Raw genomic sequence first — 13,377 nt, forward strand, 5'->3', positions numbered from 1 at the left:
GATGTTGCACCAACACATGCGACTATTCTCTGTCGGAGGTGATTCAGATTCCGAATCTGCACCAAGTAGACATCATTCTTTACTGCTCCCAAAAGGAAAAAGTCTAGAGAAGTCATATCTAGACTCCTAGGAGGCCATTGGATGGGCCCTTCCCTGCCAATCCACCAATCGTCAAAACGAGTATCCAGCGCTTCTCGCACATACGCAAACTGTAGTATGGTGGCACTCCATCCTGTTGAAAATAGACATGGCCATTCCCCATCTCCTCAATGTTACCCGACTATGGGGGAAATTACTCCTCAACTCCTCTAACATGTCACATTAAATGGCACCGTTTATATCCCCTTAAGTACTGGCCAAAACCTGGGAAGAGGTCAAAATTCACTTAAATTTATGCGGGGCTACTAATGGTACTCATATCGAGTTATACTAAGTTTCTAATAAAACTTGAGAATGTAAGCTTTAAATTCATATATAAAACATATAACATAGTCTCTTATTTGGGATCAGTAGTTGCCTTTTATAGTTCAGTTTTTTCAGTTCTTTTTCGGACACCCGGTATATTAGCAAAAATCCAATTAGGCTAATGGAAATTTGCTTAGTTGTAGGTTTGCTGTGGTGGGGGTAAAAAACATTTTGGCTTCACACAATACATGATTCATGAAAGAAAACTACAAATTCAACAAATGAGTTTATTGAAAAAACTAAGTTAAATATTAATAAAAGAAAACATTTATTTCAGTTTATCTTATGGTACCTTTGGCTTGTATAATAATGATATGGTGGTACAGTGTACACATAATAAAACAATTTATTGAGCATAGAGGTTTCTTGTTTCAAATGTAATTCATATGATATATTAATTAGTTTTCATATAACAAGAAGAAACCTATGGATTATTTTGTACATGCAGTTGAAATTCGGAAGTCCAAACTCAAATATTCCACGTAATTGGAGCAACCCTTTCATTTCTATAGAATTTGCTGTATCCTACTGATGAAAATTGTAGGAAAAATGTACTAAACACAAAAAATAAACTATAAGTGTTACTTATGAATGGAAATCTCAAATGTCATCCATTGACAATATAAATCACCTCATATTGTTTTAACAAAATCTATAATTTTCTGCTCAGACCAGGTTGAAAATGCAATGTTGAGCTAGTGGTGCACGGTTTAAGTCACTGTTTAAAAAACCATGCTCCTTTTATTAGCTTTACAGTTCCTCAAAATTAACACTAACTCTTATCTTATTTATTTAAAAGGTTTTAACTGAATTTCCCACATTATTAAAATATTTTGGTGTCGGAACACAACAGTTCATTTTTCCATGGTTCCACTGTAGCAGCAATATAATCACGTTAAAAATATACACGATACTACATTTTGTGCCTTTAAAAATTTAACTAATATAGGTAAACTCCGTATAAATATACACAATGAAATGAAATCAAACTTTGAAGCAATCAAAACTGTATACTGATTGTATATTTTCAACAAAAACCTACGTTAAACTACAGCTTGCGATACAAAACACAACAAAAGCAAAATTTACACTAAAATTTATATACACTCAACTATATACAAACTAAATGAGTTTCAATAAATATCACAGAAAGTCTTATAATTTTTTATGCAGTGTATAGGAATATTTCTGCGTTAGAATATTTGGTTATTCTTCAATCTATTTCTTGACGAGTATAAATTTGTTTGGATTTTCAGTACCTCCTGACTACTGTTCGTAAACAGCAGCATTGCAGAAGTTCATTGATGCCATTGTGAAAAAAAAGATTTATCCACTTCACATTATGGTACTTATCCAAACTCTACTGGCAAGTTTTATTTATTACAGGAGGTTTAACTTCTCTAAGTAGGGGCTTGTTGGGTTTGTTGAATATTGTTGCCATGCTACTAACAAAAGGAGCGAGTTTTTTGTCTCCCTTTTTTAGTTTTACTGTATCCGTCTGTGAATTTACCAAGATTGGTTTTACACTGATTGGTGGCTTTTTTAACTCGTCGTTTGAAGAGGTTAGTTTCTGCTGCTGCTCAGCAATATTTTGTTGTTCTGTAATCTTGTTGTTGAGCATTGGTCGTTGTTCAGTAATGAACTTTGGTCTTTGCTCAGAAGTATTTTTATCGAGCACAGGTTGATCCTCTTTGTTTGGTATTGGTCGTTGTTTAAAAGTCTTGCTATCAAGCATTTGTCGTTGCTCGGAAGTCTTGTTATCATCATCCAGCAGCAGTTGGTCCTCAGAAGTCTTGTTGTTGAGCATTGGTATCTGCTCAGCAATGACGTTGTAGATACATTCTTGATCAACCTCTTTCTCTGGATAAGATGTCACTAGATTGTAGTAGTTGTTGTCTTCTTCTCGATCACAAAAGTTGTCCTTTAAGTTTTTGTAGACAGCCTCCTGTAAAAAAACGTTTTAAAGTATTAATTCAATGTACAGTACTGGTTTTATAAATTTAATGTTTTCAAAAGACTGAGCAGTTTTAGTATCTTAGATCTTTGTGCATTGTGGTATCTCAATAGAAGACAAATAATTGATGGTTTTAGTGGTAAGATTTTATCCACGCTCTTCTTAAAAGTAGGAGGTTGATTCTTTAAAACTCAAAAAATGTCGGATTTGCCTTCTCTCTATTTTTATAACATCCATTATGAGTTCTTTTAAATATTCAAAAATAAGTGCTAACAATATTTGTTTCTAGATCAAGTGTAATTAAATTTAATGGTCAAAAGTTCAAAAGAACAATAAATACTCAATGTTTAAAAGTGTCAAAGTTGATGGTCAACAGTTTATAAAAAAATTCCGGTTTTATTTAGCGATGCAACCACCCTGTCTCCAATTGGTGAGCTATTAATAAACAATCCTGCCTAAAGAAACAGCTGATCATGGTCAATAACAAAGGTACGCAGATCTTCTCACTCCATTCTATGATCATCTCTTTCACATACATTTAGGTTGAATAAAGTCACTTTCAATCTAAATGAAATTAAATAAATTAAAGAAATGGCTTGTTTGGCATTAAAAAGGATTGAGTATAAAAAATTTTGAGCAAAGATCGTAAAATTTGTACCTGACAAACTGGCTGGGCATCAATCACTGAGTACAACTCGTCCTGGATAACTGGCCTTATTTTTGACTCCGGCATGTCATATGTTTCCTCTGGTCTTATTTTTGAGTCTGGCATATCGTACATCTCCTCTGGTCTTAGTGTAGACTCTGGCATTTCGTACATCTCTTCTAGAGGAGTTGGCTGGGTCGTTGCCTCCAGAGGCAAGGAGGGTAGTCGCCTCAACGCTTGCTTTGGTTTCTATAACACAACGCTTTTCTTTAAAATAATATTTTTTTTTTTTTAGGTGTGTAGTTTTGGTTTTATGAGAGTAAAATATAATAAATCTAGTCAAAGATATGTTTAAGCTCGTGGAAGAGGATTTGTTGGAAGGCTAATTTTATGCTATCAGTGTTCATGAATTGTTTGGGCATATGAGCACTAGGGGTAGCTTCAAAGAATTATAATTTTCAACTCTTTCTTCAGAAACTAACAAGGCCTTGATTCAGCAATAAGGCAAATCTTAACATATGTCATAAAACCGTTGTGGCTGGATGCCATTGTCGTGGAAGAGTTTTAGTTTCAGAGAAGTGTGGTCATGCCACACAGGTCAAAACTCCAATCACAGTGTCACTGACCACAAGAGAATCTCACTAGAGTTGGCATAATTGTGGTGACAAATAATCACAATATTGCCGTGGTAGGTTTTTGCACAGACGGACAGGATCTCAATCTAGTGATATTGCGCCAGCAGTGGCACCTCCCCAAAACATGTCTAAGAATGAGAGTATGATTTTGCAAATTAGATATTTGAACTGACCTTTATTGCCATGCATTCTGAATGTCCATAGTCCATCACAATAATTGATTATTTTGGGAATATACATGAGACACTTTTAAAGTTTACTAAACCAAAAAGTAAATGAGTAAAAAGTTGAACATCATGTCACTTTATTGATAGCACAGCTCAAAACTGGACAAAGTGGTAAAAAATAGAATTTTTCGTTTGTAAAACATTTGAGCTATCCACATTGACCAAGTGCCCTTAACAACCAAACAAATGTTTTTAAACGGTTAATAATATTGGATCTTTTTAATAGCTTAATGTGATTGGTGCATTACTTAACGTTCAGTCACTGTCATAAAATTGTTGCTATCTTGATTACAATGGTTGAACAAATTGAATTTCTTATTTTATCAACTTGAATGTACCTGTGGTTCTTGTTGGTCTTCTATACAATGGTAAAGTTCCTCTTGAACACTCTCGTACGTTTCAGACACACACCTGCCTCTGACCTCCGACACTCGCCTGGACTTTGGATCTGGAGAGTCATAAGTCTCTTGGGGAAGGGAAGGCAACAGGCGAGGTTCTGAGTTTCGATGAACCTGTGATAGAGGATATCAATCAGCTTCAGGAGAAGTAGTAAACAGTAGGGCTAGCAGGAGCAAACAGTTTCAGGAATAATACCAGACAGAAATTAGTACCAAGGATGAACGAGTACTAGGATTAATTAAACAGTAAGCCTATAGAACTCAGGGGTGAACAATATCAATCAGAAGTAATTCTTAATAGTACAAGTATCGAGGGAGGAGAGTATTCTGAGAAGGAAAAGGAGAAGAATTAACAGCCAGCATCAATGGTAAGCCGTATAATTCCAGTAGTAGTAATTCCAAGTGGTGTCAGTTGCAGAGCATCAAGAGAAGAACCAGGAAAACAAAAAACTGTTAGAATCAACAAACAGTAACAGGAGTAATTCCAAGTAATGCCAGGAGCGAGGATTGAGATGGTCAGGATTCAGGAGTATGAATAAACTGTCGGGATCAATGGTAACCAGTTACAGGATTAATGACAAATAGTAATAGGAGCAAGGGGTTGAGATAATCAGGAATTTGAATAAACAGTAAGGATCAATGGTAATCAGTTACAGGATTAATGTCATAGTAGGTATCAGGAGAAAGGATTGAGAGTATCAGAACTATCAGAAGTAATATACTGTACTGTAAGGCTCGATAGTATTAGGAGCAGTGGTAAGCAATATGTGAGAATGTGGTAAACCTTGTTAGAATAAGGGGTGATATATTATCAGGAGTACTGGTAGTATTTGAGGCGTGGAAGGCAATCTCCAAGGACTTGTATTTGTCATCGCAACTGACCCACTCTCTAAATGTAGATGAAAGAAAAGAACTGTTCATCTTTTACCCATTAGGTTTCATGAGAGGCAAATGTTTCTCTGACCAACAGTAGAACAATAAGTGCAGGATGGAGTAAATACAATAATTAATTTGTATCAGTTAGGTTTGGAACTATTAAAATTGTAAAATATAAAGATGATAACATAGGAGTTATATCTGCCATTTCAAGTTAAATGGATCCATATGCCAGTTCTACTTTATATGCTGCAAGGCGCTTGTCTTCAATTTTCTATAAATTGAATGATAACTACGAATATCCTCTTGGATATTATGCACAGTTTAACTAAAATGAATTGTAACAAGACCGGAGCAGGACCAAGACTAATCAGCACCTAACAAATTACAGTATATACAGCACATAACATACAATGTGTATGTTTGCTGAAAAATATGTTTCATGTTTATATGTACAGGGTGGAAAAAAAATAAAGATGGACCTACCAAACTTTATTTCCTAGTCATAAAAAGTATATGAAAACAATATTCAGTGATGCTCTTCAGGGGGACAGTCTGCTAAAATTTTCTTAAATTTGCAGTGTTGAAACTTTGAACGGCTGCCATTTTGAACTTGAACGGTAGCCATTTTGAACTTGAACGGTAGCCATTTTGACTCAGTTGTTCTATTTGGCTAAAATTTCTGTCATTATATTCTACTAATAAAGACATCAATTTAAAGTAGGTACATATCAACCAATTGCATACATTTATGATTTTCTTCCAACTTCCAGCAGGTGCCCCTCTGAGGAGGTAGCATTGCATAGAAAATTCAAGAAATCTTTGAACGGCTGCCATTTGTCACTTGATTTTCCATTTGGGTTTGTTCTACATATATATACAGTACAGTGTTAGCAAAACGGGAGTGCCGATGGAGACCTGTGGGGGTGCGTGTATGTTAAGGGACTTGACCTGGTCTCCATCAGCACTCCCGTTTCGCTAACACTGTAGATTAGATATCTATTATATCCAAATATGAATTTGAGCAAATGGTATTTTGGTCTCAGGGGATATCAAAAGAAATCGGTCCCAGGACTAGGATAACATGAGACCAATAGCTCATTCCCTGCATGAAAAGTTGACTAAAAACAATAATAGAGCTTTGATTTTTGAAACTGTTTAAAATTTTCTATATTTTTGAGATTTGAGTTTTGAATAACACATCACCACTAAATTTTATTTTGAATTGTGTACATAAATAACTAACTGTTCGCCATGTGACGAGGGTGCTGTGGCTTCGTAACACTGTTTCTGGCAGTTCGTACTCTGCTTCCGTAGAGACTGGTCTGATCACGCTGTCAGGCTGGTCGTAAGTTTCCAGAGCTGTCACGGCAGGCGGAGGTGATGGAAGTTGTCGTGTCTCTTCTAGCTTAGACGCCACGTTGATAGCCTCAATCCACTTATCCATGTCTGATTGTTTATCCGCAACAAACTAAAAATATCACATTGTAAATAGTGTGATTAGATAATATTTTGTTTAGTCAGAAAAAATAATTCAGACAGTTATAATTTTTTAAACTCTCAATTCAAAAGAAAAAAAAACCTGTGAAACTTATTATTTCACAGCCAAGGTACTGCACTATCCTTTGAGCTAACTTATTAATTAACCCAACTTGTATAGTGTTGTCCTTTATGTAAGTTAGCACCCAAAATGGTTTCCCAATCAATTTCTAATCCAAACAAACAAAGTTATACACAAGAATTAAAGTATTAATCTATTTTAAAAGGTTCAGACTTCTCAATAGGGCAAGAAGTCTACTTGTATCCAAAAATCCAATGTTGATGGTTCCATAATTACTCTTTAAATGTTTTCTATAGTTTACAAGCTCAATTTTTGACAGTAAAATTTGTGGTATGACCCACAAATACTTTTAGTACAGACACAGTATGGATCATAAACATAAACAAACTTTGTTACTGGCCTGAAATTAAACATTAATTAACATTAAACGGAACTGTGTAAACCATTACTGTACATTAATGTTATTAGTATAGGATTCGGGCCAGTTACCTCATTTGTTTATGTTTATGATAGTTTCTGTTCTAGTATTCGTGGGATGACCTAGTCTTTACAGACCAGCTGATTCATATTTACATTTTTAGACTCTACTTGATTGATCGATTACCTGGTAAGTTTTCTTTCCAGGAGCCACTAGTTCAAACTTGAAGTCAGTCTTGTTGTTGGTAGCGACTGGTCGAGCCTGGTAACCGGTAATGTCGACCACTGCTATCGGCTTGTTGTCTTTGTCCGTAGAGTACATGAACATCGACTGCTGCACCACTGCTGCCCAGTATTGCTTCGTATGGTCTACAAAGAGGAACTTTTCTCTGCGGCCCAAAACCCCACACTTGGACGCAGCGTAACGTAAAGCAGAAGCAGACAACGAGACTACCTCCGCTGATTCTTCACCTCGGGTAGAACTGGATGTAAAACTCGACGTGTCAGAATCTTTTTTCAAACTTATCAACGAATTTCGTTCGGAATTTGAATTTGACGTTGGTCTACTAGGTAACGACGGTTTCTGCACCGGAGTGTTTGCTAACGGCGAAGAAGGATTTATATACATATTGTCTTCTTGGCTTTGGTTTTTAGTGAGGCAGTTCCTAGAATCTTCATCATTTGCGTAGGTGTTTTCTTCATTGGTTTTAGAGAGGATGTTGTAAAGGTTGTTTACATAACTTTTGTTGACTTGTGGTTGACTTTTGTAACTATCAAAAGAATTGTCAAATTCTTCGTAGCAATCACTAATCTGGGTTTGGAGTTTCTGGCAGGAGGTTTTTCCTGAAACATAAATTATACTTTATTGGTTTTGAGATAACACTGGTCCCATTGTACAATATTGTATTACATTTCTCTTATTTGTAAAATTCACTATAAAAAAGGTAACACTGTAGAGTAGAAGGCATACAGAAACTTCAGGTCTAGGACTGTGATAAACTTATTTCACTTTTTAGTGTAGGTATTGCTTTAGTTCTATAAATTAGCATTTATACTTTTGTCTACAGCACACTCATATTTTGTGAAAAACCATAAATATAATTAAATGAAGACTATTAATTTTGTGCTGAAAGAAACTTGTACTACTAAAGTGTACAGATTACTAAATGTGTTAGACAGATTACCAACTATAATAATAACTTTTGTAAAACATTGTAACTTTTTTGCTATGGTACCTGTGTACACCTATAAGTGACATTCTATACGGAGGTTAAAGTTGTAGCTATAGGCACAGAAAACGTACTACTATAACCCAGAATGCCAACCGCATGGTAAAAAGCATTAAGTGTTTTGAGAGAGCTTTGCCTGTCAATCCGTAGGCAGCGCCACCAGCGTTGCTATGCTATTGCACGGCAACGCTGGTGGCGCTGCCTACGGATTGACAGGCAAAGCTCTCTCAAAACGCTTAATGCTTTTTACCATGCGGTTGACATTCTGGGTTATAGTAGTACGTTTTCTGTGCTATAGGGTAAAAATGAACAAGTTGATGAAGGTCTGACAGTTTTCTTATGTAAAACACTGTTTGATTTCTTATACCAACTTTTAAATCATGTAAAACTGAAACGGAAACATATTGCAAACATTAGCATCTTCTATGTTACCATAAACTATCACTAGCATGAAAAACACTAAAATGGTAATGTTAATGAGAAGTCATTAAAACTATGTTCTCTTTGGGTACAAATCTGGCTACCGCTGATACATAAAGATGGGATCTGCAGTATGCAAGTCAATGGCACTTTTAAAAGAATTTTGAAAAGATATTTGCATTTTCAACTAAAAGTAGGAGGAATAAGCAACAGTTATAGACACTGTCTACCAAATAATTTCAAGTTATTCCCAATGATTTTCCCATCATTTACAGATCTGCTGTTTTAGATGATAGACATGATGTTTTAGATAAATTATTCATCAAAATTCATGGGTTTAAATGTTTATTTTAGGGATAAACTTTTTATTTTAATTCTTAAAGTACTTTGAATATTTTACAAAAGTATACAAATCATTTAGGTAATTTTTAATAATTACATTTTGTCTTCTCTTTTAAGACAGTTACCGTTCATGTCAATGTAAGCTTGTGGAGGAGAGCCTTCTCGTATCATCAGTCGAGTTATCAGCTGTTGACGACACATCTCAGCATGTTCTGACAACTTCTCCTGCGCCAACGTCACTCTCAGGAATGAGCTCACTTCTGCAACAAAAACACTGGCTGGTGAAAGTGAACCAAAGATTTTTTTGCAAATCTTGATATGTTTAATGAAACTGAGAATCACTTTAGGCATATTTAAAGCTGAATAAGAATGGAAGGAACTAAAAATGTATCGTATAAGTGTGTTCAGGTTTTATAGAAATACTAGCAGAGTACCCGTCCTTCGTACGGGGTTGGCGTATAAGTGCAGTTATACTTGCGTTTGCAATGGGAGTGGACTTAGCTTAAGAAAATTTTGTTCTTTTAATTTACGGTATGCTATAATAGTATAGCACATCTTCCATAGCCATAATGTTCTACCACTGCACCTAAATTATAGAAAAAAGTAAAGTTCTAATTTTTCACAGCTTTTTGTTGCTAGTTGGTTCAAATTAGATGTTGTCATAAATAAAAATAAAAAATAATAATAATAATAGTGCTGCACCGTTGCACCCTGTTTGTAAACCGTATAGCTTTTTAATGCTTTTTAATATCATAGAACCAACTTGTGTAGTTGAAAAAGCTGACAAAATTATTTTATTCCTTTTAAATATGAATACTCATAGTCATAAGGTTAACATAGGAAACTCCAGAGCCACTGGGGCGGAGCCCGAGGGACTTTTGAGATAAGAATGCTTATGAGCTATCATCACACACCAAATTTCAGCTTAATACGACCAGTATTTTCCGGGTTTACTTGTCACAAACATCTATCCATCCAAACTTTCTCACTTATAATATTAGTAGGAAGGATTCAAATATGTTTTCTTCTGCTGATTAGTTTTTATAAATGCCGTTTTAAAGTTTAGAACTTTAGTATGTGCCATCTCAACTGGTTGAATATATTTAATCCTAAAAATTAGGTTGATCTTTTGGATTTAGGTGTGTCCGTGAATCAGTCAATAGTGCAAGGAACTGAGAAACCAAGACACTGATCTCTTCACTTTCAGCGGTTCCCCCTTTAAAATGTATCAGTAAGGTAATTCTTGTCCAGGTTCTCAAAAGTCAAGCAAATGGAAGGCCAGGAGTGGTGGTCAACACCTCTGTTATACAAAAAAATTTTAAAAAATAAATTAACTGACAAATAATTAGTGGTACATGCAATTCTGAGACAGCTTGGACGAATTCAACATTTCAAAGGGAATAAGAAATATAAGATTGTTTAGTTATAAACATTTAACAATTGAATTATAATAACTTTGGAAATAGCACCCAGTCCAGCAATTAGAGAGGCCGCTTCATTCAACCATCTTTTAGAGGGATGTATATGCATAGATAAAATTAATGTTATGATTAAATATAATAAAACCTCTTGAGGGTGGTTTTTGACCCGACTTCTAATAGTCAATCGCTGTTGCCACAGAAAATTGTATGTACTATTTTCACGATTGCACATGAGGCTTTAATAGCGTGAACCAGTTTTGTATTAATTACGTTATGCAACCAAGTTTGCAGTCTACACACTTCGTTTACAGAGGAAATTACGGAATAACAGACATTACTTTTTGATAGCGAAGAGAAAACTGTTAATAGCAGAGAAGCAGACGACGTGCGCCAGAAAAGCAAAGCGGGAACGACGGTGACAGCTGGGACAAATCATGTGGTACATCAGCTGAGCGATCTGTACTTTCACTGCCATCTAGATTGCATCGACACTTGCTGTCTGATTATCAAGTGTTCGGAAGAGAAATTGATACATAACCTTAAAAACACAAACTAGTTTCTACTGTAGTAGTTATATTTTATAAACCCCTTAAAATGAAAAAACCTGCTAGTGTACGATTATGTTTACAGTACTTGTTTTTGGAGAACGTTACCTAAATTAACGGTTGTAATTTCCTTACACAGTATTTTTAAACAACTAATTTTTCGTGATTGTCAAAAAGCCTGAAATAATATACTTCTCTAGCGTTTGTGATGAAATCTAACTATTTGGCATTTTCACGAGCTCTAATTAGTTAAACACACATGTTTTACGTAGAAACCTTTCTAATAACCCTGCCCTATGTATGGTAAGCATGTTACCTAGAATAAATTTAAAGAGACGATTTTCTGTCGCCACTAGTAGAGTACAAACCTGAGAAAGGGTTCTTTTAGTGGCTGCAGCATTCCTCATTTTGTGAATTGGTTATTTTGTAGTGAACAGTAAATTTGTAGTAAATAGTAATTTTGACCACCTCAACGACTTAACAACATAAATGTGCGCGTCACTGTCTACGGTTTTGACTGAATACTATATAGTCAATGCTAATATGTTACATACTTACTAAACACGACTAAAAGAACAGAGGTACTCTACTAAAAAGCGTCTACAGAATTGTCCAAATCAATCTTTACCAAATTCCCCGCAATTTAGGTGTCTTACGAAGCAAACTATTTTGAACCCCGCCGAAGAGTGGATGGCTTCAAGCCAAAATCTTGGGGAAACACTCAGTTGGTGGTAACTAAAAATATGCGTTTCATTGACAAATATTGAGCCCAGCAATGGCTCAAGGTAAGTGGAGCCTAATATTTGATGTTTACTGACTGTAAGGACTTGTTTACAAACTATACTTGTCTAAGTCGTAGAGTGATGTAGACGATCCGATATTTCGGCCATCGGCGCAAGTTTCTTTGCCGCCAACTCCATTGTTGTAGTTGCCGTTAAACAAATTAATTTGTTTTGCGTTATCTAATTTACCAATTGTTCTAGATTTTATTTTTCCTATTTTTTTCACACCCCTTGTAGGAATAGTTGGTTGTCAACTAATCAATTTTGGACACTCCAAGTTTAACTCTTATCTTGCTGTAAAATTGAAAGTCTGTTTGACGTGCGTTTTATATTCGACTACCTTTTTGTGCCAATTAAATGTCTCATTTTATAATAGTAAAAGTAATCGTTTGCAAATTGATTGTTAGTGTTAAAAAAGTTTTAAAATTGGTTTGACAACAACTAGTACACAATGAAACGCCTTTTACATACCGAGAATTAAGTTTAAAATCGACTTTGCAATAAAGTAGTACATATATTTAAAGAATTAAGCCATAATATACAAACAACTTGAAGTTTTACAATAGTCTAAGACAATTAAAGTGCACGAATATTCAACACTGCACCTCTAATTACATAACAATGACATAATTAATTCAGAGTGCAGGGCCGAGTGCCGTTTGCCTAAACACTTTGACGAGGGTCATTTTACAGCCTGAGGTTTGGTGGTGCCAGTGCCAGCCAACGATGTAAAAAAAAAGTTGTTTATATCGATGGTGCCAGCCAGGCAGTGACCGGTTCCACTGTGTTGTGGGTATGGGGGTGAAAAGATCGACCAGGGACGGGATAAGCAAAATTTGTTTGGTATAAAATGAAACTGTTGTAACCTAACCTAACCTAACTTGCTGATTAAGAAAAAAATGAATGATAGTTTACTAATCGAATCGATATTAATTTTCAATCGATATTAGGATAGCCAAGTCAAGAAACTACCATTCACTAATACCCTCCTGAATGACTCTTACGCTCTGGGGAGTCAAACGGCACTCGGACCTATCTGGCGGTTTTGACAGTTTATAACCCCACGGCAAAGAATTGAACGGCACTCGTTCCGTTTCCCCATAATTAAACATGATTATCACACCCCTTAGAACCTGAGGTTGAAGAACCCAGTTGTGCAACTATAGCTTTTATAAGTTGTTGGTGGAATGCGCTGAGCAGGCGGAGGCGTTCTAAATGGCAACAGTTGGCCTAATTGACCTCAGAACATCTAGGCCTACCTTCAAACCTCTCACACTCACTAGTAGCTACAGTTAGAACAATAGGTGTGGGAATGCAACAAATTGTATCCCTTGAATACACTTAAGATTAATAGTTCGAATACGGAAATATTCACCAATATACAGTCTACTACAACGAACAACAAATAAGATCGAAAACCATTCAAATGTGACAACAACGCGTCTATCATATACTATTT

General features: G+C 35.5%; 1 protein-coding gene across 1 annotated transcript in view; it reads right to left on the reverse strand.

Moving 5' to 3' along the window:
• Positions 1–747: 747 nt before the first annotated feature.
• LOC128983169 (uncharacterized) overlaps positions 748–13,377 on the reverse strand; it is a 36,328-nt gene continuing 23,698 nt past the window's right edge. Inside the window, exons 2-7 of the mRNA XM_054402348.1 lie at positions 9,296–9,430; positions 7,367–8,022; positions 6,448–6,672; positions 4,266–4,439; positions 3,078–3,314; positions 748–2,410 (exon numbers count right to left, since the gene is read on the reverse strand). Of these exons, the coding sequence (XP_054258323.1) occupies positions 1,826–2,410; positions 3,078–3,314; positions 4,266–4,439; positions 6,448–6,672; positions 7,367–8,022; positions 9,296–9,430 (2,012 nt within the window). The 3' untranslated portion in view covers positions 748–1,825. The remainder of the gene's footprint in view (positions 2,411–3,077; positions 3,315–4,265; positions 4,440–6,447; positions 6,673–7,366; positions 8,023–9,295; positions 9,431–13,377) is intronic.

The sequence above is a fragment of the Macrosteles quadrilineatus genome, unplaced genomic scaffold, assembly GCF_028750875.1.
Source record: "Macrosteles quadrilineatus isolate MER2022 unplaced genomic scaffold, UCM_ALF_1.0 Scaffold_1__1_contigs__length_201487025, whole genome shotgun sequence".
Taxonomy (NCBI): domain Eukaryota; kingdom Metazoa; phylum Arthropoda; class Insecta; order Hemiptera; family Cicadellidae; genus Macrosteles; species Macrosteles quadrilineatus.